The sequence below is a fragment of the Prionailurus bengalensis genome, chromosome B3, assembly GCF_016509475.1.
Source record: "Prionailurus bengalensis isolate Pbe53 chromosome B3, Fcat_Pben_1.1_paternal_pri, whole genome shotgun sequence".
In the NCBI taxonomy this organism is placed as follows: Eukaryota; Metazoa; Chordata; class Mammalia; order Carnivora; family Felidae; genus Prionailurus; species Prionailurus bengalensis.
Genome location: NC_057355.1, coordinates 61,524,781 through 61,545,903, shown reverse-complemented (window position 1 = coordinate 61,545,903; position 21,123 = coordinate 61,524,781). Strand labels below are relative to the sequence as shown.

The window sequence follows — 21,123 nt, the reverse complement described above, 5'->3', positions numbered from 1 at the left end:
TCATATATTATTTGCTAGTAGTTTTCTATGTATTCTCAATTTAATTAACACTTGATTATATAAGGCATGGATTATTTTCAGCAAGTTTTAAATCTCAGATAATGGACCTTGCCATTCAAAATTTTCTTTTTTTTTTTTTTTTTTTAAAAAAAGTTTATTTATTTTGAGAGTGAGAGAGAGAGAGAGAGCACAAGTTGGCTGGGGGCAAGAGAAATGGAGAGAGAGAATCCCAAGGAGGCTCCACACTGTCAGCACAGAGCCTGATGTGGGGCTTGATCTCATGAACCATGAGATCATGACCTGAGCCAAAATCAAAAGTCAGACCCTTAAATGACTGAGCCATCCAGGCATCCCCCCAAATTTTCTTAAGTGCTTCTTTTCCATACTCTCCATACTCAGATATCTGCTGTAGGTTTAGGACTTGAAAAAAGATAAATTTGTTGGGAAAGTAAATCATCTGCCAAAAGAAAACAAGCCAACAGCCATTCTTCCAGTGTTTTCCTTTGTGAATATGGACTCCATAAAATAGTAATTTGAAAAAAGTGGCAGCTTATTTCTTTTTTAAGCCTTTGTTGGGCAAAAAGAGAGTAAGACTAAAGGCAGTGGGAATGAAACCACAGGATCCCAGGCAATCTTCCATGGAGAAGGACCTTGTGCCCTGCACTTTCCAGGCCTCTGGAAACATCTGGGGCCAGTCTTGAGACAAGAGGCCTGGCTGTAGCCTGCTCTCTGACCAGGATGCCCCGGGAGGCCCTGATTGGGGAGCTTCTTGCCCCACCTCCCCTCAATTGTCTCAGGAGACCCTCTGGTGTTCTCCCACCTGGGTTCTAACCCCTACTTCTCCCCCAGGAGAGGCTCTGGTGGCAACCAAGGCTGTTCTGGAGATGAGGAGGAAGTCCCTCCCAGAGCATCCTACGGGTGGAAAAAATCATCTGGACAGTATTCTGTAAACCATTGTCAGCAGTAAGATGGAATTTCTCTTTGAGCCCATCTACATCATCTGTGCATTTCTATTTATCCCACTGCCATGCTCTGTGGCTGCCATTTGGATGCCTCCTTTAATTTGTGATAAGAGCATAAGAAAGCCAGTAGAGCCCAGTTTTTCCCAGAGGCACCTGGGCTGCCCCTGGCAGAGCCACCTGGGCTCTTTGTGCCTGGGCACAAATTTATCCCCTCGTCCTTGTGAATGGTGCCTCCTGGAGCTGGGTGATGGGTGCCTCAGCCTCTGGGAGGATAGCAGTTGGCTGGAAGCCTTTATTCTTATTTTCTAAACCATCTAAAAAGAAGTATAGTTCAGGACTTTTGTCTGTCAGCTCTTCCTAAAGGGGTTGAGATGACCCCTCCCTGGCTTGGCACCCCCACAAGCCCACTCCCCCAGAGTAACCGGTCTAAGGCAGGAGACTCATAAAAGAGGGGAAGGGAGAGGTGAGGGGTATGGCAGGAGAGAAGAAAGGGAAAAGGTTTAAAAAAAAAAGCTAGGAGTGACAAAGAGAAGGAAGGAGAGGGAGAGAAGAGCAGGTCATGTCCAAGAGCGCACAGCTGCTTCCAGGACACCTGCTTGCCTCCACATCCCTCTGTATCACTGGGAGATCTGGAGAAGGGTACAGGATGGTATAAATAAAGCTCATCTCCAGTTAAGACAGAATCTGAGGTGTCCCATGACTTCACATCTGTAATATCATGAGCAAGTAACAAAATGAACTTTTCGTGTGGTTTTACCTTTATTTCCCCTGCCCTTGCCTTAACGAGTAAGGAAGCAGCTCAGAGTGAGGGAGTGAGAAGCCTAAGGGGCAGCCAGGCAGGCAAGGTGACCTGTCCTGGAATAATCAACAGGCTGAACGTGGGGGTCAGGCGAAACCCAGGGGTCATCTGGGTTAGGTTCTCTGTGCAGGACGCCCCAGCATACCATGCCTGAGAGGTGGCCATGCAGCAACCGCTTAACATTGTCAGTGATGGGGAGATCACTTCCTCACAAGGCAACTGGATCCATTTCTGTGCAGGTGAAACTATTAGAAATTTATTCCTTGTACTGTGCAGCCTTACAATGTCTAATCCTGGGGATTAGCTCTGTCCTCTGAAGCTACCCAGAATGGGTGATAAATGATCATTTTCTATGATAATCTTTCAAATATTTGAATACAATAAGCATATTCTCTATAGCTTCTCTGTTCTAGAAGAGACATGCTCCATTCTGTTTTTGAACCTTTATATGTAATTGGCAAGAATTCAAAGAAAAGGTTTAAACAAAGGTTGACCAAAGATAGCAGTTTGCTGGTCCTTACCGATTCAGGAAAGCATTTCCAAAGCGACTAAGCTTTCGGAAGGGCTTTTTGGGGTCCACGACTAAAGCGTTGCCTGGGGTGCTGCCCTCAGTCTCCCCGTACATCACAGCGATGAAGGAATCGGTGGTGGGCTCTGGGCCAATCCTCATGCCTGGGAAATCTTGCTCCAGTAAGTATCTGGGAGGGAAAAAGAAAAGAAACTTGGCATGTTGTCACAAAGCAAGAGGCCAGGAAGCTTCCTGGGGCTACCAATTTTTAACATAATCATTTAAAGCCCTAGGAATATAGACCCCAAGAAAAGGAGAATGACTGGCATTTTACTCTTTTACTAATGACAAATTTTCAAAGCTTAAAATCGACAACCTAAAGTCTCCCCCCACCCCTATAAGAGGATTTGTAACGGGTCAGACATCTTGTAGACTTCCAGGAGCTTCTGAAAATGTACCTTCCCTTAGCACAGTTCCCGTTTCAGGTTCCATGGGCACCATAGGCACCACCCCAGGGAAGTGTACCCAGCCAGCTCCCGTTGCATCCTGCTAGAGCCTGCTCAGGACCAACTCCGTTTGGGAAGCGTTCCTGTCCTTCCAGTGTGTTGGGCACACCTCTGTGGGCCCAGGGCACCCTGTGCCTGCAGCCATCATAGTGTTTACCAGGGGCACTGGACTTCTTTGCTTGTGGGCCCTTGCAGGCTGGCCCGTGTCTATGGCTAGATGCCTATTCCCAGCACCCAGCACTGCACCTGCCCACAGAGGGCACTCAGTGTAGTGAATGAAATAATGAACCCTCTCCCTCTTTGTCACTAGCAATCAATGTAGCCGTCACATCCCCCCTTGTGCATTTTACAGCTCCCTTGGGTTCCTGGAGGTCGTGGCCATGGAAGATGATCTCCAAAGAATTCAGCAGCAACAGAGACTGCTATGGGCGATGGGGTTGAAGGAGGCAGGGGGCAGGGGTTCAGATTAAATACTGCCAGGGCCATTACTAGCCTTATGTGCGAATTGGAAAAAGATGCTCCTTCCTCCAGGTAGACCCAGCCCTGCACTAGGATTTACAGCTTGGCAAGCTAGCTGGATTCCACCCCCGCCCCCACATGCCCCTCTGCCCAAGTGCCTTCACGTGGCTTAACCTGTACAACTGCACACAGTGGGCCTAGCAAATATCACTGAGGGCTCTTATTTTAGGGGGCTGAGAAGACCAACCCATGTGATACAGGCCAAAGACTGGCTCAGTGATTTGGCTGGGGTTGTGGCAAGGTAGCCAGAAGTAGAGTGCTTTCTGTGGGAAATGCTTGAGCCCTAACACAGCTCCCCTCCACCACCAGCACTTCATTCAGCTGAAGCCACTCAGAGCCCTTCCCTGCCTCCCTCGCGACCAAGATTTCCTTTCCACGAGGAAGGAACACACTAACGAGTAGTTATGGCAGGGAGGTGAGCAAACACTATTCCCTCCTTCCTTTGCAACCAAGAGGAACATGAAGAAAAGAGTATTTTGGAATACACTTCCCTCATTCCCAAGCAACAGATGGAAATGCAACAGCTTCAGAGAACACTCCACAGTGACTGTCAAAAATTCTGGGGTGGGGGGGAGTGGTGGAGAAGAATCCCTGTTTGAGGTGATTAGGGCAGAGCCATGTCCCAGCCCCTCCAGGGAGATGATCCGTCACCCTGCACAACTTTCTCCAGCTCCCCAATCCTGCAGCCAACAATCTATTTGGTCCTAGCCTGGAGTGCCTAGGCATTTAGGCCCCTAGTCCTAGGGGTGCCTGGGTGGCTTAGTCGGTTAAGCATCTGACTCTTGGTTTCAGCTCAGGTCACGATCTTATTGTTCATGGGTTTCGAGCCCCTTGTTGGGCTCTGCGCTGACAATGCGAAGCCTGCTTAGGATTCTCTCTCTCTCAGCCCCTCTTCTGCTCACGCTTTCTCTCTGTCTCAAAAGAAATAAATGAACTTTAAAAAGTAAAATTAAGAATACATGTCCTGACTGATCAAATTTTGGCCCAGAACCTGTGATTTTATTTCCAGGGATAGAAGGAACTGCATTACCAACTGTCCAACACAATTTTGCCATCTTTCTAAGAATAAGAAATTAGGCCACCCCTTACACTTACGTTTTTTATGTCAACAAAATTGAAATTCCTTAGCGATCTTAGCAAGCTGTATTCTAAACATCTAATTGATTTCATTGCTAGTTTCAATGTCATCCAAAGTTTCTATCTTTCTGTGAAGTTGTGGAGCACCAGAATAGATAACATTTAAATATGTCCCCTACATTTTGAGGAAATGTGAAAAAACAATCGGATAATAGCACAGCATTTACCAAATACTCACTATTTATGTGGAGTACAAAGGCCCTCCACACGCACAGTTGTTCAGTTGTTCTGAGTGTTGTGATCCCCGTAACACTCTGAGGTGGGCACATTTTACAGTTGGAAAACTGGGGCATCAGAAAGGCTAAGCAACTTGCCTAAAGTCACACAGTAAGTGTTTCAGTGGAAATGGAATGCAGGCAGGTGGACCCCAGGCCTTGTGCTGTCTCCAGATAATGTTTAATTAAAAAAAAATTTTTTTTTTAACATTTATTTGTTATTGAGAGACAGAGAGACACAGAGCATGAGCAGGGGAGGGGCAGAGAGAGAGGGAGACACAGAATCTGGAGCAGGCTCCAGGCTCTGAGCTGTCAGCACAGAGCCTGATGTGGGGCTCGAACCCACAAATCACAAGATCATGACCTGAGCCAAAGTCAGAGAGTTAACCAACTGAGCCACCCAGGCGCCTCTTGTTTAAATTTTTTTTAATGTTTGTTTATTTCTGAGAGAGAGAGAAACACAGCATGAGCGGGGGAGGGACAGAGAGAGAGGGAGAACACAGAATCTGAAGCAGGCTCCAGGCTCTGAGCTGTCAGCACAGAGCCTGATGTGGGGCTCGAACTCAAGAACTGCGAGATCACGACCTGAGCCAAAGTCAGACGCTTAGCCGACTGAGCCACCCAGACGCCCCATCTCCAGATAATGTTTAAACCTGGGTTTGAGCTGGTGGTTTGCTCAGAGATGAGGAGCACAAGGGGGGTTCAGGGCCCTCATGCAGAGGGTGGCACTGGCCACAGGCAGCACCATCTTGTATCTCCTCAAAAGTGAGAGATAAGAGCTCTCCCAGCTGTCTTCCGGCATGGTCCTGGGGCTGCCCTAACAATGAGGGGCCAGCTCTCCCCATTCTCCCTAGAAAAAAGCTGCACAGAGAAGGAGCTACTTTTCAGAAGATGTTCAAATTTAATTTTTTAAAATAATTTCAGAACTTTTTCAGGCACCTAGTAGACTAATAAATAAATACGCTTAGGAACAGAAATGTTCATGTTTACAAATTCTTGTGAAATTCCTCACAAATCTTAGAAATACTGGTGGAAGTCAGCAACAGCATCTCACGTTCTGTGAAACTCCAGCACTTGTAGAGTGTACGTAGAGTGTGTGGATTTCACATACACACATGAATGTGGAATTTAGGTTTTACAGCTCCTCTGGGATCTCAAGTCTGAAATCATTCATCAGCAGAGCTAGAATTCAAGTCTAGAGCACACCCCTCCCAAGTCCACTTAGACTTCAACGCCCCAAGGCCTGGATGAAGCTATATGCCAGGAGATCTGAGATCTGTGGGACAGAGGAAGGAGGATGACCGAGGAGAGGAGCCAGGGCTTAGAAGAACAGCAGCCAGTGTCACCAGGCTCCCTGCAGCACACACAGTTCTCACAAAAGGGTTATGTTCAAGTATTGGTTTGAAACTTGACAGGCACTTTCCCATAGAATCAACGTTAACAGCAATGGCTGGCTTGCAAGATAGGCTGCAAAGGTCACACACACCAATAAAATAGACAAAGCAGTCAAGAACGGTAGCACTACCTTTTGGGGGAAAACCCGATGTTGAGTTCCACGTTGGGGGGCTCTATGCAATCTTGCCCCTTCTCACAGCCTTCCTAGGCATGGGCAGGGGGAGGGCCCTCCAGCTCCAGGACCAAGGAGGTGAGGATGGGGCTCAGGCAGGGGTGGAGGGGCCAAGGGATGCTGTAGTTCAGCTATGGGTCCTCAGTGGGGCAGTAACTCACATGTAAAGGTGTATAAGTCAGGCCATCATCTCCAAGGAGAGTCTTAAACACTTCCTGATGTTTTGTTTATATAGAAGCACAGGAATGCCCACTAACTTTGGAATAACAGGGGTTTCAGTGAAAACCCTAAAGTATGAAATTGTTTAAAGAAAAGTGGGTGTAAAAAAAAAAAGAAAAGCAGGTGTTTCGTTTTTTTGTTTTTTTTTTAAAGTTTATTTATTCTGAGAGAGACAGAGACAGCAGCACAAGTTGGAGAGAGAGAGAAAGAGAGAGAGAGAGAGAGAGAGAGAGAGAGAGAGAGAGAGAATCCCAAGCGGATTCTCTGTGCTGGCAGTGCAGAGCCCAATGCAGGGCTCAAACTCGCAAAAACTGTGAGATCATAACCTGAGCTGGAACCAAGAGTCAGAAGCTTAATCTATTGAGCCACCCAGGCGCCCCCTTACTTTCAAGTCATGATGTGATTGGAGCTAGAACTTCCTAAGTAGCAACCCTACCAGACGGAACTTTAATACATTATTTTTCAAGTATACTTAAATATACTTTGGTATATATTTGACAAAGAAATATTTGCCTTCTACAGCAGAGAAGCAGAACTAGGAAGAGGTATTGTATAGCTTGCTTACATTGTTAATTCGCTTAGTGATACTTTCTCCCACAGATAATCAACAGCCAAAATTCAGTGTTTAATTTCATTATGAAAGCAATACCAATTAAAGACATAATGTATTAACACTGAAAGAGCTCATAATACTCAACACTAGTGAAATAGTGTAGTAAAATAAACACCTTTGTATATAATCAGGTGGTCTAACCTCACTGAAAAGAAATTTGATACTTTGTGTTAAAAGCCTTTAAAATGGGGATAGTTTGGCGCCTGGGTGGCGCAGTCGGTTAGGCGTCCGACTTCAGCCAGGTCACGATCTCGCGGTCTGTGAGTTCGAGCCCCGCGTCAGGCTCTGGGCTGATGGCTCGGAGCCTGGAGCCTGTTTCCGATTCTGTGTCTCCCTCTCTCTCTGCCCCTCCCCCGTTCATGCTCTGTCTCTCTCTGTCCCAAAAATAAATAAAAACGTTGGAAAAAAAAAAATCTTAAAATGGGGATAGTTTTACTTTTTGAAATCTATCCTTAGGAAAAATACTAGATACGTGAAAAAGATTTTTGTGTGAAGATATCCACTGCAGCATTATCTGTAATAGCAAAAAACTTAGAAAAAAAATTGTGTTCTCTTTCCATGGCTCTCCCATAATATAAAGTTCACTTATTGTATTTAAGACATCATATTCCCTATGTCCACCTGGTAGAGTTATGCTGCAGGAAAGCAGGGCTTTTAGTCTCTGTTGTTCACTAATGCTTCGCACTTGCTTGGAACAATTTCTGGCACACGGATGAGGTAATGAATGCTTGAGTGTCTGATTCCACTGGCCTTTATACCACCTTTTCAATAGGCCAATGCTATTCCCACCTCAGGATGGCTTGGAGGGCCCTCCCGCAGATATCTGCATGTCACATGGCACTTCCCTACCCTGACAGAGTAGCCTCTCCAGTCTGGTCCCCCTGCCCACCTCCCCATTACCTACTCAGAGCACTTATCAGTAGCTGACATTCTGTCACGTTCTTGTTGGCATGTCACTGTCCCAGGACGTTAGGAGCACTTTGAGAGACGGGCCCTCGTTCGTCTGGGTCACCACCATATCCTAGCATTTAACATGGTGCCTGGCACATAGTAGGTGCAGAACCAGTGTCTGGGGACCGACCAACTTTCTCCTCGCCCTCATCCAGGTGGCCATCTGGCTCTGGCCTCCGTCCCTCACTTTCCTGCCTCCTCATCACACCTCGTGTAGACTCTGGCCACTTAGTTCTGCCCAGCTGCCTCCCAGCCTCCCTCTCCCCCATCTGTCCTGCAAGATCAGATTCCTTTTCTTTTTTTTTTTTTTTTAAATTTTTTTTTCAACGTTTATTTATTTTTGGGACAGAGAGAGACAGAGCATGAACGGGGGAGGGGCAGAGAGAGAGGGAGACACAGAATCGGAAACAGGCTCCAGGCTCTGAGCCATCAGCCCAGAGCCTGACGTGGGGCTCGAACTCACGGACCGCGAGATCGTGACCTGGCTGAAGTCGGACACTTAACCGACTGCGCCACCCAGGCGCCCCTCAGATTCCTTTTCTAAAGCACCACTTTAACCCGACAGCCTTCACCAACAACCCAGTCCTTCCTGGATGACTTCCATTCCCCCCACAAGCCACCCCCTTCTGCCTTGCCCTCTGGGTTCTTGCTCCTCAACTACTACAGGCTCTGTTCCCTTCTTGATTAGTCTCTTCCAGGGAAATTTCTGCCCCTCACTTCCCTTATTTCATTCCCTCTGTTTGGCAGGGAATCATGTCTCAGGGTCTCTACTCTCTATCCTACTTACTCTGTCAAGTCACTTTGCAAAACATCTCCTCCTGTGGGCAGTCTTCCCTCCCTGAGCACTCCAGGACCTTTTTTTTTCTGGCCACTCCCCAACTTCCCTTCTCTTGGGAGCACCTGGGATTGGTGTTATTTGTGGGCCTATCTCTTCTTTCCTGATAGGCTGCCATTTCCTTCAGGGCGCACGATCTACATACTCAGAACTCTGGAGCCCCAAACTCTCTTAGGAATCATTTGGCTCAACTCTGGGTCTTTATAGATGAAGAACCTGTGGATTAGAGCAGGCAATGACTTGCTGGTCAGACTCGCTCTGTGCAGGGCTTGGAACCTGGGGCTCCTCCCACCTGGCCTGAGGCTCTTTTGCTTTTACACCAGGCTCAGCCCCATTGCTCTGGGCTTCCACACAGCCCCCCTACAACCCTATGTAGGACCTGTCGGATACATGAGTTAATATATGACACTCTAAGCTGACTTCCCACAGGAGTTTTACATTGGAGGGTGGTGACACTCAGATACACTTATGTCACACTGCCGGGCAGGCAGGCACAATCCTATGCAGTGAGGGAACTAAGAACAACCAGAACACAGAATATCCGACACGAACAGCGTGAGAAGAAAGCGATGAGGTACAAAACCAGCCACCATGAAGAGTCTGAGTGGATCCCGAGGTATGATGTACAAAAACAGGTCACCCACAGGCACAAGGCTGACCAGCTGTGTTAAACTTTGACATATCAGAGGCTTTCTCAGAGCTATAAGCTCCGGGGACTTGGTGGTGTTATCTGCAAAAACAAGAATTCAAAGGAACAAGAGGCCACAGGAAGACCCTAGAAGAGCATCACTGTAGTTCAGAGCCAACAAGCCCACTGCACAGGCATCCTGTGCATTAGATGGATTTTTTTTTTGTCCCAGGCTCCACCTTGTTCTCCTTTTCCTGTGTTCTCAGAAAGGGCTGCCACTTCCAGTGGTGATTACTCCAGGAGTCTCGAGCCAAGCCGTCAACGCGGAAAAAGACAGACAACTGGGATTCCAAGTAGCTGGCAGGAGGGGTTGGTGGGGAGGATGGGAGATCTGCCATCTCCTCGTCCCTGTTTGTGGAAGACCATGGCATGGCCTCGTCCCAGTGGCTCCTGGGCACACTGGCCCAGCCTAGGTTCAAGGAGCTGATCTCATGCAAGAGCATATGTGGGCAGAGTCTTTTTCCTTCTATTGCTTACGTTAGAAAAAAAAAAGATTTTTAATGTCATAGGAAAAAAAATGTCACTTGTGACAAGGGGAAAATAAATCTTCAGGACAATGAAAGTCCCTCAAAGTACTCTTCTCAAAGACGGGCTTAAAAATGGGGTGCCTGGCTGGCTCAGTCAGTAGAGCGCACAACTCTTGATCTTGGGGTTGTGAGTTAAGGCCAATGTTTGGTATAGAGATTACTTTAAAAAAATAAAACCTTTTGGGGCACCTGGGTGGCTCAGTCGGTTAAGTGCCCAACTTCGGCTCAGGTCGTGATCTCACGGTTTGCGAGTTCAAGCCCCGCGTCGGGCTCTGTGCTGACAGCTCAGAGCCTGGAGCCTGCTTTGGATTCTGGGTCTCCCCCTCTCTCTGCCCCTCCCCTGCTCATGCTCTGTCTCTCTCTATCTCTTAATAAGAAATAAACGTTTAAAAAAATTAAAAAAATAAAATCTTTAAATCTTTTTTTAAGAACGACTGAAAACAAACAAGGTGCATTATTCAATGATAGACTTCCAAAACTGTAGCTGCCAATTTTGTCTCCCCTGGGTATTCATCCAGGCATTCTGTCTAGGTTCTGACTTATCCTTAAGATAATAGAAAAGGCATTAATTATTTTAGTAAGACAGTAGTCTCCCCTTACAGAAGGAATACATTCCAAGCCCTGCAGTGCATGTCTGAACCCTATATGCACAATGTTTTTTCCTGTTACACACACCTATGATAAAGTTTAATTTATAAATTAGGAACAGTAAGAGATTAACAAAAATACCAAATAATAAAAGAGATCAGTTACAACATTAAACTGTAATAAAATTATGTGAATGTGGTCTTTCTCTCTCTTTCAAAATATCTTACTGTACTATTCTCACCCTTCTTGTGATGACATGAGACGATAAAATGCCCATGTGAGAGGAGGTGAGGTGACCGAACGCAAGCATTGTGACACAGCATTAGTACCATATGTCAAAAGGAGGATCATCTGTTTCTGGACTGCGGTTAAGTGAAACCACAGAAAGTGAAAGAGTGGATAAGGGGTTGGGGGGGGCTACTGTATACCTAACTTTCGAGGACTTGTTATGTGAAGTCTTTATCTGAAAAGACTATTTTATCCTAAGCACTTTATGGGGTAGGTTCTACTTTTATCTCCATTTTTACAAGGAAAAAATTAAGGCTTGCGTAGGTTAAGTGGCTTTGTAGAACCTAGATTTCTTACTAGTCCCCCAAAAGCACTACCTGCGTGAAATCAGAGCTTGAGAGGCTGAGGGAGCCTGCAACAGGTTACAGGAATGAGCTCTGTGAATCATAGCAGATATACAAGTCTAAGACTTTTTAGTAAGTATTCAGTAACCAACTAAGCATTCTAAAAAGTAATATGCCACATCTATTTGGGGTGTTTAACGAGCATTATTTTTAAATTCTCAAACCAAAATCTAGAGAAATGGCCTGTGTCATGATGAGATTTTTAGGAATGTTTGTGCATACATTGGCATCTGTAGATAGTTTAAGAGTTCAGTTCACTGATAAGGACTGGGACTTTTTTTTTTTTTTAATTTTTGTTTATTTTTGAGAGAGAGAGAAACTGCGAGCAGGGGAGGGGCAGAGAGAGGGAGACAGAGAATCCGAAGCAGGCTCTGTGCTGTCAGTGCAAAGGCTTCAAACCCAGGAAGTGTGAGATCATGAGCCAAAGTCGGATGTCCAACTGACTGAGTCACCCAGGTGCCTTGGACTGGGACATTTTTAAAAAGAGCATTCAACTAACTGCAACAGTCATTTTTTTCTTTCTTTTGAGTATTAGTTACTAAGGCTTTCAGCCAAATAGATGTGAAAGAAATACATAAAGCACAGCTTTTCAGTTCAGTGGAGAAGCAGTTGTATTTTCTTATTTTAAAATCCAAGCCTGTGAGTTTAAATACATTTCAGTTTAGAGTAAGTGTTGGAAAGCTTTACATAATGTGTTCTTTATTGATAGTACTCCATCTACCATTTCACTAGGAGAGTAACCGAAAAGAAAGGGTTAGTTCTTCAAGTTTGATTTGTGCTGAATCTAGAAATGATGTTTCTAAGCAGTTTCCTTTGTTTCTCTTCATGCTCAATACCAAGAAATGGAAGAGAGAGAGAAGAATCAAATGTGTTATCGCAAAAGTCTTATAAAATGGTCAAGAATATATAATGGTTTCCTAGTAAGTTACCACCACCACCACCACTTCTGGATGCCACCAAACAACAGATTATTATGAAACCACACTGTACAGTTTGTTTATAAGGCATTTCACACGTGTTTTATCTCTTCAGCCTCACTGTGGTTGGAGCAGGTGTTTTAGCCCTGCTTAGGACAAGGTAAGCAGCTTGCATGAGACCACATTAGCACAAGATGATGACTACTTTTAACATTTTGATATATTTCCATCCAGTCATTTTTCTGTGAATGTAATTTTTGTTTATAAAATTGGGATCAAAATGTTTAAATACTTTTGCATCTAGATTTTTCACCATTAGTTTTGCCTTGTGCCATCAGAAATTGCTTGAAAACAGGGGCACCTGGGTGGCTCAGTCGGCTAAGCGTCTGACTTCGCCTCAGGTCATGATCTCGTGGTTTGTGGGTTTGAGCCACAGAGCTGTCGAGCTCTGTGCTGACAGCTCAGAGCCTAGAGCCTGCTTCAGAGTCTGTGTCTCCCCGTCTTTCGGCCCCTCCCATGCTCATGTTCTGTCTCTCTGTGTCTCTCAATAATAAATAAACGTTAAAAGATTAAAAAAAAAGAAATTACTTGAAAACAATTTTTTAATGGCTGCATACTATTCTCAGATGAATTTCCTATATCCTTACACTTGGGCATTGATGTAGCTTCCCATTTCTTGCTATTATAAATCATGCTGAGATAAATATCACAAACATCTCACGTCGTTCAAAATTTTAATCTTTTTGAGTTACTGAAAAACTAAGCCAGGCCAAGCCTCGTTTCCATTTTAAAACTCTATGTCTTTCTTAACTGTAAAACCTAACTTTTATTTTCATTTTTGTTTTTCCCTTAGTTAAATCATGGACATCTTACGGCCAGGGCTGCTTGTTCAGATGACATCATCTTTGAAACTGCTGTGCCTACGAAGGAATCTACATTAGCCTGTGGGATCAAGAAACTGGAATTTGCTGGATAAAGCTGTTTCACAGTTCTATTTTTCCAGCTATGAATGCTATTTAAACCATGCAGGGCTGAGATGTGCTTAAGGCACACTGCTGTCGAACATGTGCCTGTACCTGGAGCTACTCAGGTCTGCCTTCCATGCTATTCTGGAAGGAGGGCAGGAGAAAGAGAAGGAAAGAAAGGGAAGGAGATGAAAGGGAGTAGAGGTTCACTGGAATAAAAGGCAACATGCTTCTCCATTTTTTACAGTCCTGTTAATTTTTCCAGTCATTCATTTGCTCACACATGAAGATCTGTTAAGTGTCTTCTATGTTCGGTGTTGTAATTTATGAATGTGATGACAGACTTTGTTTAGGTTGATCTGGGAGCACTGGAAAACTACATGAGGAGGCTATAGAACACAGCACTTCCCAAAGTTACTTAACCATAGAACCCTTTTTGAACACCTATTAACAATCTCCCATAATTGCCTTTCATAGAACACAGGGTTAAAGGTAAAAGAAAAAAGCTCAACATCTGTTCTAGTTTTTTCTTTTCAAGTGAAATTCTTTTCAAATTATAATAGAAAGATAATTTCTTAATGTGATTAATTTATAAAATATTAAACCAATAACTAACATCATATCTTAGGGTGAAATAACAAAAGCACTATCATCACAATTAGAAGCTTGATATGGATGTGGCTTCCTAGTACAATAAAAGATGAAACAGGCGAGGAAAAAAAGTAATCATGAATATAATCGATACAGCTGTCTATCTAGAAAACCCAAGAGAATCTACTGAAAATGTCAGAATAACTTCAATCAAATGAACAGATACAAAACAAAAATGTGTAAAAATCAGTAGCTATCTTGCATACTTGCAGTACCCATCTAGAAAATATAAAGGAAAAAAATCTGATTCATTAAGAGTGAAGGAATATAAAACACCTAAGAACGCATTAATAAGAGTATACAGAACCTCTATGAGTAAATCAAACACCTTTCTGAGAGGTATAAAAGGTCTGAGTAAAAGCCATGCTGAGTTCCTGCTTGGGAAGAGCAAATACCAAGATAAATGCAGTTCCAATACAAATGGATCCCAATGGGATTTTCTGGGAAGAATCTAATAAAGTAGTTTTAAAGTTCTTCTGAAAGAATAACAGGAAATGATGATTGACAGTATTTAGAAAATAGAGAGAAATGAGATCAGAAGGGTCTGTGTTACCATTTAATTAAAGAATGTTTTAAAATGACAATCCTTAAGACAGTATGGTCTGGGCATAAGACTCTACCAACAGAACAACACAACAGGAGAGAAAGGTTCCAAGAGATCCCAATATAACTCATTGTGTTTCCAAGTGGATTAAAGAGTTAACTATTGGAAAGATTTTTTTAAATTTAAGGATTCTGTAATATTTAAGGATTTTCCAGGGACATCAAAGACATCATCAAGAGGAAAAAAGTATTTGAGTTGACCACAAATATTAAATATATCTCCATGTCAAAAATGATCATAAAAAATTAAAAAGGCAAAGCTCAAACTGGAAAAACATAATTATGACAAAAGACTAAGAACCATTATTGAGCAAAACATTTAAATATCTACAAGATAAAGTGTAGTTGGGGCACCTGGGTGGCTCAGTTGGTTGGGTGTCCAACTTTGGCTCAGGTCATGATCTTGCGGTTTGTGAGTTCGAACCCGGTGTCAGGCTCTGTGTGGACAGCTCAGAGCTTGGAGCCTGCTTCGGATTCTGTACCTCCCTCTCTCTCTGCCCCTTCTCTCTCTCTCTCCAAAATAAATAAACGTTAAAAAAAATTAAAAAAAAGATAAAGTCTAGCACTCCAAATGAAAATTAGACAAAGTTCACAAATAACTCTCAAAGAAATAGAGATGATGACTACACATTTTAGAAGTTCAACTTCACAGTAAAAAAAAAAGGCAAATTAAGAAAAATTTTTTCCTATCACGTTTATTTGTTTTTAATAATAATGCATAGTTTTACTGACAGTTTGGTGAAATAATAATCTTCATATTAGACTCTGTGGTGGGAGTCTAATTTGGAATAACTTTTCTGAAAAAGGAACATATGTATATAGACATAGTCAGAATAAAACATGTAAAGTTCTATTTCATGTGCAACCTTGGATGGCAAGTAACTTGTTCTGCGAGTGTTCTGCAAGATGAGCAGAGATTTCTAATAATTTTAACTTGATAAACGAGCGATGTCTTGCAACACAAGTAGTATGTGATGCCGAATATGACATGATCACAACTGAACCAATGGTTTTTGAAATTCGCTTTGATATATAAGTGCTTTGGATTACGAGCATGTTTCTGGAAGGAGTTGTGTTCGCAAACCAAGGTTTTAGTGTAAAATATGTATTATTTATATGTTATATATATGCATGTGTATATGTATGTGTGTGTATATATATATATATATATATATATGTATGTATAAAATCAGGAATATATATAAACCTGAAAAATATTTATACCTTTTGATGTAGTAATTCATACTCAGCAGAATAGGCTTTTTTCTAACAGGAAAAAAAAAAAAAAACGAGATACACAAAGATTTACAAGCCAAGAATGTCCACTGCAATATTATAGATAACAGCAGAAAATTAGAAACAATGTTCCAAGATGTATGATAGACTAGGGTGCAGTCATGAAAGCTATTTCTGAAGATTACTTAAGAAAAAGTTTATCATATCATATTAAGCGAAAAGGGCTGTTTATTAAATTGCATTTTTTGCATAATTACCAGTTTTGTAAGCATGACTTCCATGTCTTCACCTAGGTCATTTGTTAAAAATGTGAACAGGGGCGCAGTCGGTTAAGCGTCCGACTTCAGCCAGGTCATGATCTTGCAGTCCGTGAGTTCGAGCCCCGCGTCGGGCTCTGGGCTGATGGCTCAGAACCTGGAGCCTGTTTACGATTCTGTGTCTCCCTCTCTCTCTGCCCCTCCCCCGTTCATGCTCTGTCTCTCTCTGTCCCAAAAATAAATAAACGTTGAAAAAAAATTTTTTTTAAAAATGTGAACAGATGGAGCTTGGACCACTTGCCATAGAAGGGCCATCAAAGTGAGACTCTCTTCTGGGTTGAGACTGATCTACTTCTCAAGCTTAAATGGTTCAACTATCATGATTCCATTAGTTGAACCTTTGTCTTTCAGTGGTTCCCAAATATTTCCTGCAGGAAACTACCTAAGAATTACTCTGAGAGGTGGTTTATAAAAACCAAAAGCAAACCAAAACAAAAATAGGTTTTTGACCCTCTCCCACAGAGATTCCAATTCAGGAGGTCTGGATTAAGGCCCTAGAATCTGTTTTTGGTCTCCCAGTGATTCTGTCCAGCAGCCAGATCCAGGAACTGTAGCATTCTAGTTATACTTTTCCAAGGTTTTGAAAAATACTGAATGTCTTCTAGAAGTAAGCTTCTAAATGCGAGTTAAGGAAGAGAATTTCATAATTAAAAAACAAAAACAAAATACATTTCCCCTTATATTTCTCCTAATCCTGTGGCATGGCTGCCATTTGTCAGGTAGATGATGTAACAAGTGAACAAGAGGTCAACCTGCAGTGTCTCCCAGATGTGATTACTGCCACCGATACCACATTCACCCTGTCCTGGCACCCCCACTCCCCTGCTCTGAGTCCTGCCCCTTTTTAGGTTTCTGAAATACCAGCTACTCCCTTTCTATAGGCCCCTTCCATCTACTTATAATAGGCTTTCACTGGAATGCCCCAGACCAGGGCACGGCTCCTCCCCTCCAGTACCCAGTTGCTGAGAGTTTTCTATATTTGACACTTTGCCTCCCACTCATTCCTCAACCCACCGCCACCTGGCTTCCATCACCACCACTTACTGGCATGGCTCTTGCCAAGGTCACCCTGGCTCCTGATGGCTAATCCACTAGATCCATTTCAACCCTTTTCCCAGAAGCATCTGACCCTGTTGACCACGCCCCCTCTTTCTGTGGCGTTTGTGAGGGCTGCCTGACGTCTCATCTGTTGAGCAAATGCTTTTCTTTTTTGTAGCAGCACCCTGAGGAGCCACCTTTCCCCCCTCTTAGTCCACATGGTTTGGGGGCTGACCACCCCACTGCAGGCATGGGTATTTCATTCCCCTGGCTTGAGGAATTGGTTCATGGATGGATACCAGGGCTAATCAATGAGACTCAAACCTAAGACTGTTGCAGAAACTGTTAGGAAAAAGGTTCCTTTTATCCCCTTGGGGTTGCTGAGCTGGCAGGACATGAGTCTGGATTTGGAGATGGCCAAATGCCCACCCCAAACTGCCATGAGGAGGAAGCCAACATGAAGAAGGCAGCAGAGCTGAGAGAGAGACCAGATGGCGCCACTCAGAGTCCTAGGCCAGGCTTGAAACCAGCAAACCCCGGTCTCATCGGTTTCATGAGACAACATACCTTTTTACTTAAGCCTTTTTCAGTTGAGCTTCTGTTAACCACAAGGAAAAGAGCCCTACAGTGGCTTCAAATTCCCATCTTTCCCTGGCAGTGACTCCACCTCTCTGGTGCCTTGTCCCCGTGTCTCCACAGTAACTCTTCCTTTTACTCCCAGATCCATATGTCCAACCCCTCGTGGACTCTACACCTGGGTGTCCACTCCAACATGGGTTTAAATGTAAACTCAAATTATGCCCCCACTCATCCTCTCCCTGTGTCCACATCTCAGTGAATAGCTCCACTGCCCACCCAATTATACAAGAAACCTGGGCCTCATCGTTGACACTTCTTGCCCTCATTTCCTGGTCTCGTTTGGGCAGCTAATTCTGGCTCATTCCTCAGGGCTCAGCTTTTAGGCTGTGTCGTCAGGGAGGCCTTTTCCAACCTCCAAGCCTGAATGAAGGGTCCTTCCTATGCCCCCCTCCCAGCCTGCACTTCTAGTGTCATAGCTCTTGTCACTCAGAGCCCTAATAGCTTGTGGATTCTTATCCATATTCCCCATGAAACTAAGTTCTGGGATAGCCAGGCCCTTCCTGGAAACCAATATTATTTGAATAAATGGACACTAGGATATACACGTATGATCTTATATATTATAGATAGTCCATTCTTCTGTAAAAATCAAATATGTCGGCATTTCAGAAAGATCTACAAAGGTCATGGTGTTTGGCAGAGAAGACTATCGCTTCCAGGGGCCCCAGTGCCTAGCTGACAGTAAAACCACTAAACTGGGCTCACGGTGTTCCCTTAACAGGATTTTCTTGGTAAAACTAGGCTGACTCCTAGGGAGTGCCTTCACTTCTCTTTGCTTTAATAACTGAGTCTAGAGCTTATCAAAGGGATGAAGTAGAGCTTTGTTCTTTAATAGAATCTATGCGCCCCTTTTTCTGAAAACGGGGCCATTTGCCTGCTTCAAGTTTTCTGATACTCCTCATATTCTTCATAACTTCTTAAAAAGTACCAAATACAGTTCTTTGAGCACAACTACACGTTCTTCCTAAATGGTCCTGCCATCTGTTCCCCGACCTGGGTATGTACTGGGCCGTGCCTGTGCAGCCCCTGGAGGGTTCCTCGTCCCCTGGGCTTGAATCCCCTCAAACACCACAGGGCTCCCTTTCCTGTCTCTGGATCATTTGTTTTTGAGAGAAAAGGAGAAAAAAGACGAGTTCTGCTTTCTGTGAAAGTTAGAGCAAGAGTCCCAAGAAGTGGGTCTATCACTTCCTGATTCTTTTTCTTGTTCTAATCCTACCAAAAAAGGCCTTTTATTGCCCAAGGCATTTTTGCCTTCCCAGCCACCAGCTTCTTAATGCTTCAAACTGTCCATAAACTTTGTTTTCACATTTGCATATGCAACTCATGCCCTCTTTCCCCTCTAGGAACACTATATTTAAGTGATATTTAAAGTTTTAAAACACAATTACTTTATCAAGCATTTTATAGGAAAATATTATACTTTGATTTTACTAACTTGAGTGTTAGGAAGAATGAACATGTTTATACACTGACAAGAATATACAGGGGAAAAAACATATTGTGGGGATTGTGTGATAGCTATTTGTACTCTCAATTCCTTCATGTCTACTTCTCAGTTCCTTTCCTTCGTGTGTTCTTTTTTTTTTTTTTTTTTTTAAGTTTATTTCTTTATCTTGGCGAGAAGAGTGGGGTGAGGAGCAGGGAGGGCGAGAGAATCCAAAGCAGGTTCCATGCTGTCAGCACAGAGACCAGCTTGGGCCACAAACCACAAGATTATGACCTCAGCCAAAACCAAGGGTCGACACTTAACCAACAGAGCTACCTAGGTGTCCCAGTTCATGTGTTCTTTTAGCTTATTCCCACTTTTTGTGGCTTGCCTTCTTTCTGGCAACCATTTTTATTTTAAATTATTGTATACACATGCAGAAATTACCTGACTGGAACTAACTGCAGAATTACGGAAATTAAAGAATCACAGGATTAAGAATTAAAGAAATCACAGGATGCTGAAATCACAGGATGGAGATATAATTTATATACTACCATAAAGCTTACCCTTTCAAAGGGTACAATTCTGTGGCTTTTAGTATCTTCACAAAGTTGTGCACCTAGTACCACTATCTAATTTCAGAACATTTTCATCACCCCAAGAAGAAATCCTGTTCCCATTAGCCATCACTCTCTATGCCTTTTGCAAAGTGGATATCCAATTGTCCACCATCAATCATTTGTTGAAAAGAATGTTCTTTCTCCCATTGAATTGTCTTGGAACCCTTGGAAAAACAAATTTACCAGACATACAGGTTTATTTCTGGACTTTTGATTCTATTCGGTCATTCTATGTCTATCCATATGCTATTATCATACTGTCTTGTTTATTGTAGCTTTGTAGCAAGCTTTTATTTATTTTTTTTAAAATTTGTTTTTCAACGTTTATTTATTTTTGGGACAGAGAGAGACAGAGCATGAACGGGGGAGGGGCACAGAGAGAGGGAGACACAGAGTCGGAAACAGGCTCCAGGCTCTGAGCCATCAGCCCAGAGCCCGACGCGGGGCTCGAACACACAGACCGTGAGATCGTGACCTGGCTGAAGTCAGACACTTAACCGACTGCGCCACCCAGGCGCCCCTGTAGCAAGCTTTTAAATGAGAAAGTAGGAGAACTCCAATTTTGTTCTCTTTCAAGACTGTCTTGTCTATTCTGGATCTCTCATGTTTCCAAATGAATCTTAGAATCAGCTTGTCAATTTCTGTAAAGAAGGCAGTTGGGATTTTGGTAGGGAATGCACGGAGTCACAGATCACTTTAAGCAGTACTGCTCTTCTAAAAATATTAAGTCTTCCAATCCATGCACATGGATGTCTTTCCTGTGTGTTGTTGTTGTTGTTTTAGGTTTTCTTTAATTTTTTTCAACAAAGTTTTGTAGTTTCCAGTGCATAAGTTTTACACTACTTTTGTTAAATTTATTTCTAAATATTTTATTCTTTTAGCTATTATAAATGGAATTATTTTCTTAATTTCAGATTGTTCATTGCTAGTTCATAGAAATATAACTGATGCTGTATATTGATCTTATATCCTAACACTTTGCTGAATTTCCTTATTTTAAAAGGTTTTTTTTTAGGATTTCCTTAATCCTTAAGATTTTTTATACATATGATCATATCCTCTGTGGAAAGAGATGGTTTTACTTCTTTCCAATCTACATTCCTTCTATTTCTTTCTCTTGTCTAATTGCTTTGGGCTCTACCCTTTTAAAGCATATACAGTTTCTTGAGTGACTTCCCTCTTTTTTCCTCATTAGAATAAATTTTTGGGGGAGGGACAGGATATAGGAGGAAGAGAGAAAATGGAGCTCTTTGAAACCAAAATATGCAACCATGGCTTGATTTCCAGTGAGCCTCACATCTTCTCAGTGGAAATGTCTTCCTTCACAGCAGCTGGGCCCAGGAATTTTCTAGGGGAACCTGTGAAATCTGTTTCCCTCAGATTTTGGATGCAAGTCTGACTGAGCCCAATATCCACCCTTCCTTGGCTGTTATGTAGTCTAA

At 43.1% G+C, this 21,123-nt stretch overlaps 1 protein-coding gene across 1 annotated transcript in view; it reads right to left on the bottom strand.

Annotated features, from left to right (window-relative positions):
- EHD4 (EH domain containing 4) overlaps positions 1–21,123 on the bottom strand; it is an 87,713-nt gene that overhangs the window by 63,273 nt on the left and 3,317 nt on the right. Inside the window, exon 2 of the mRNA XM_043554170.1 lies at positions 2,283–2,459. Within this exon, the coding sequence (XP_043410105.1) occupies positions 2,283–2,459 (177 nt within the window). The remainder of the gene's footprint in view (positions 1–2,282; positions 2,460–21,123) is intronic.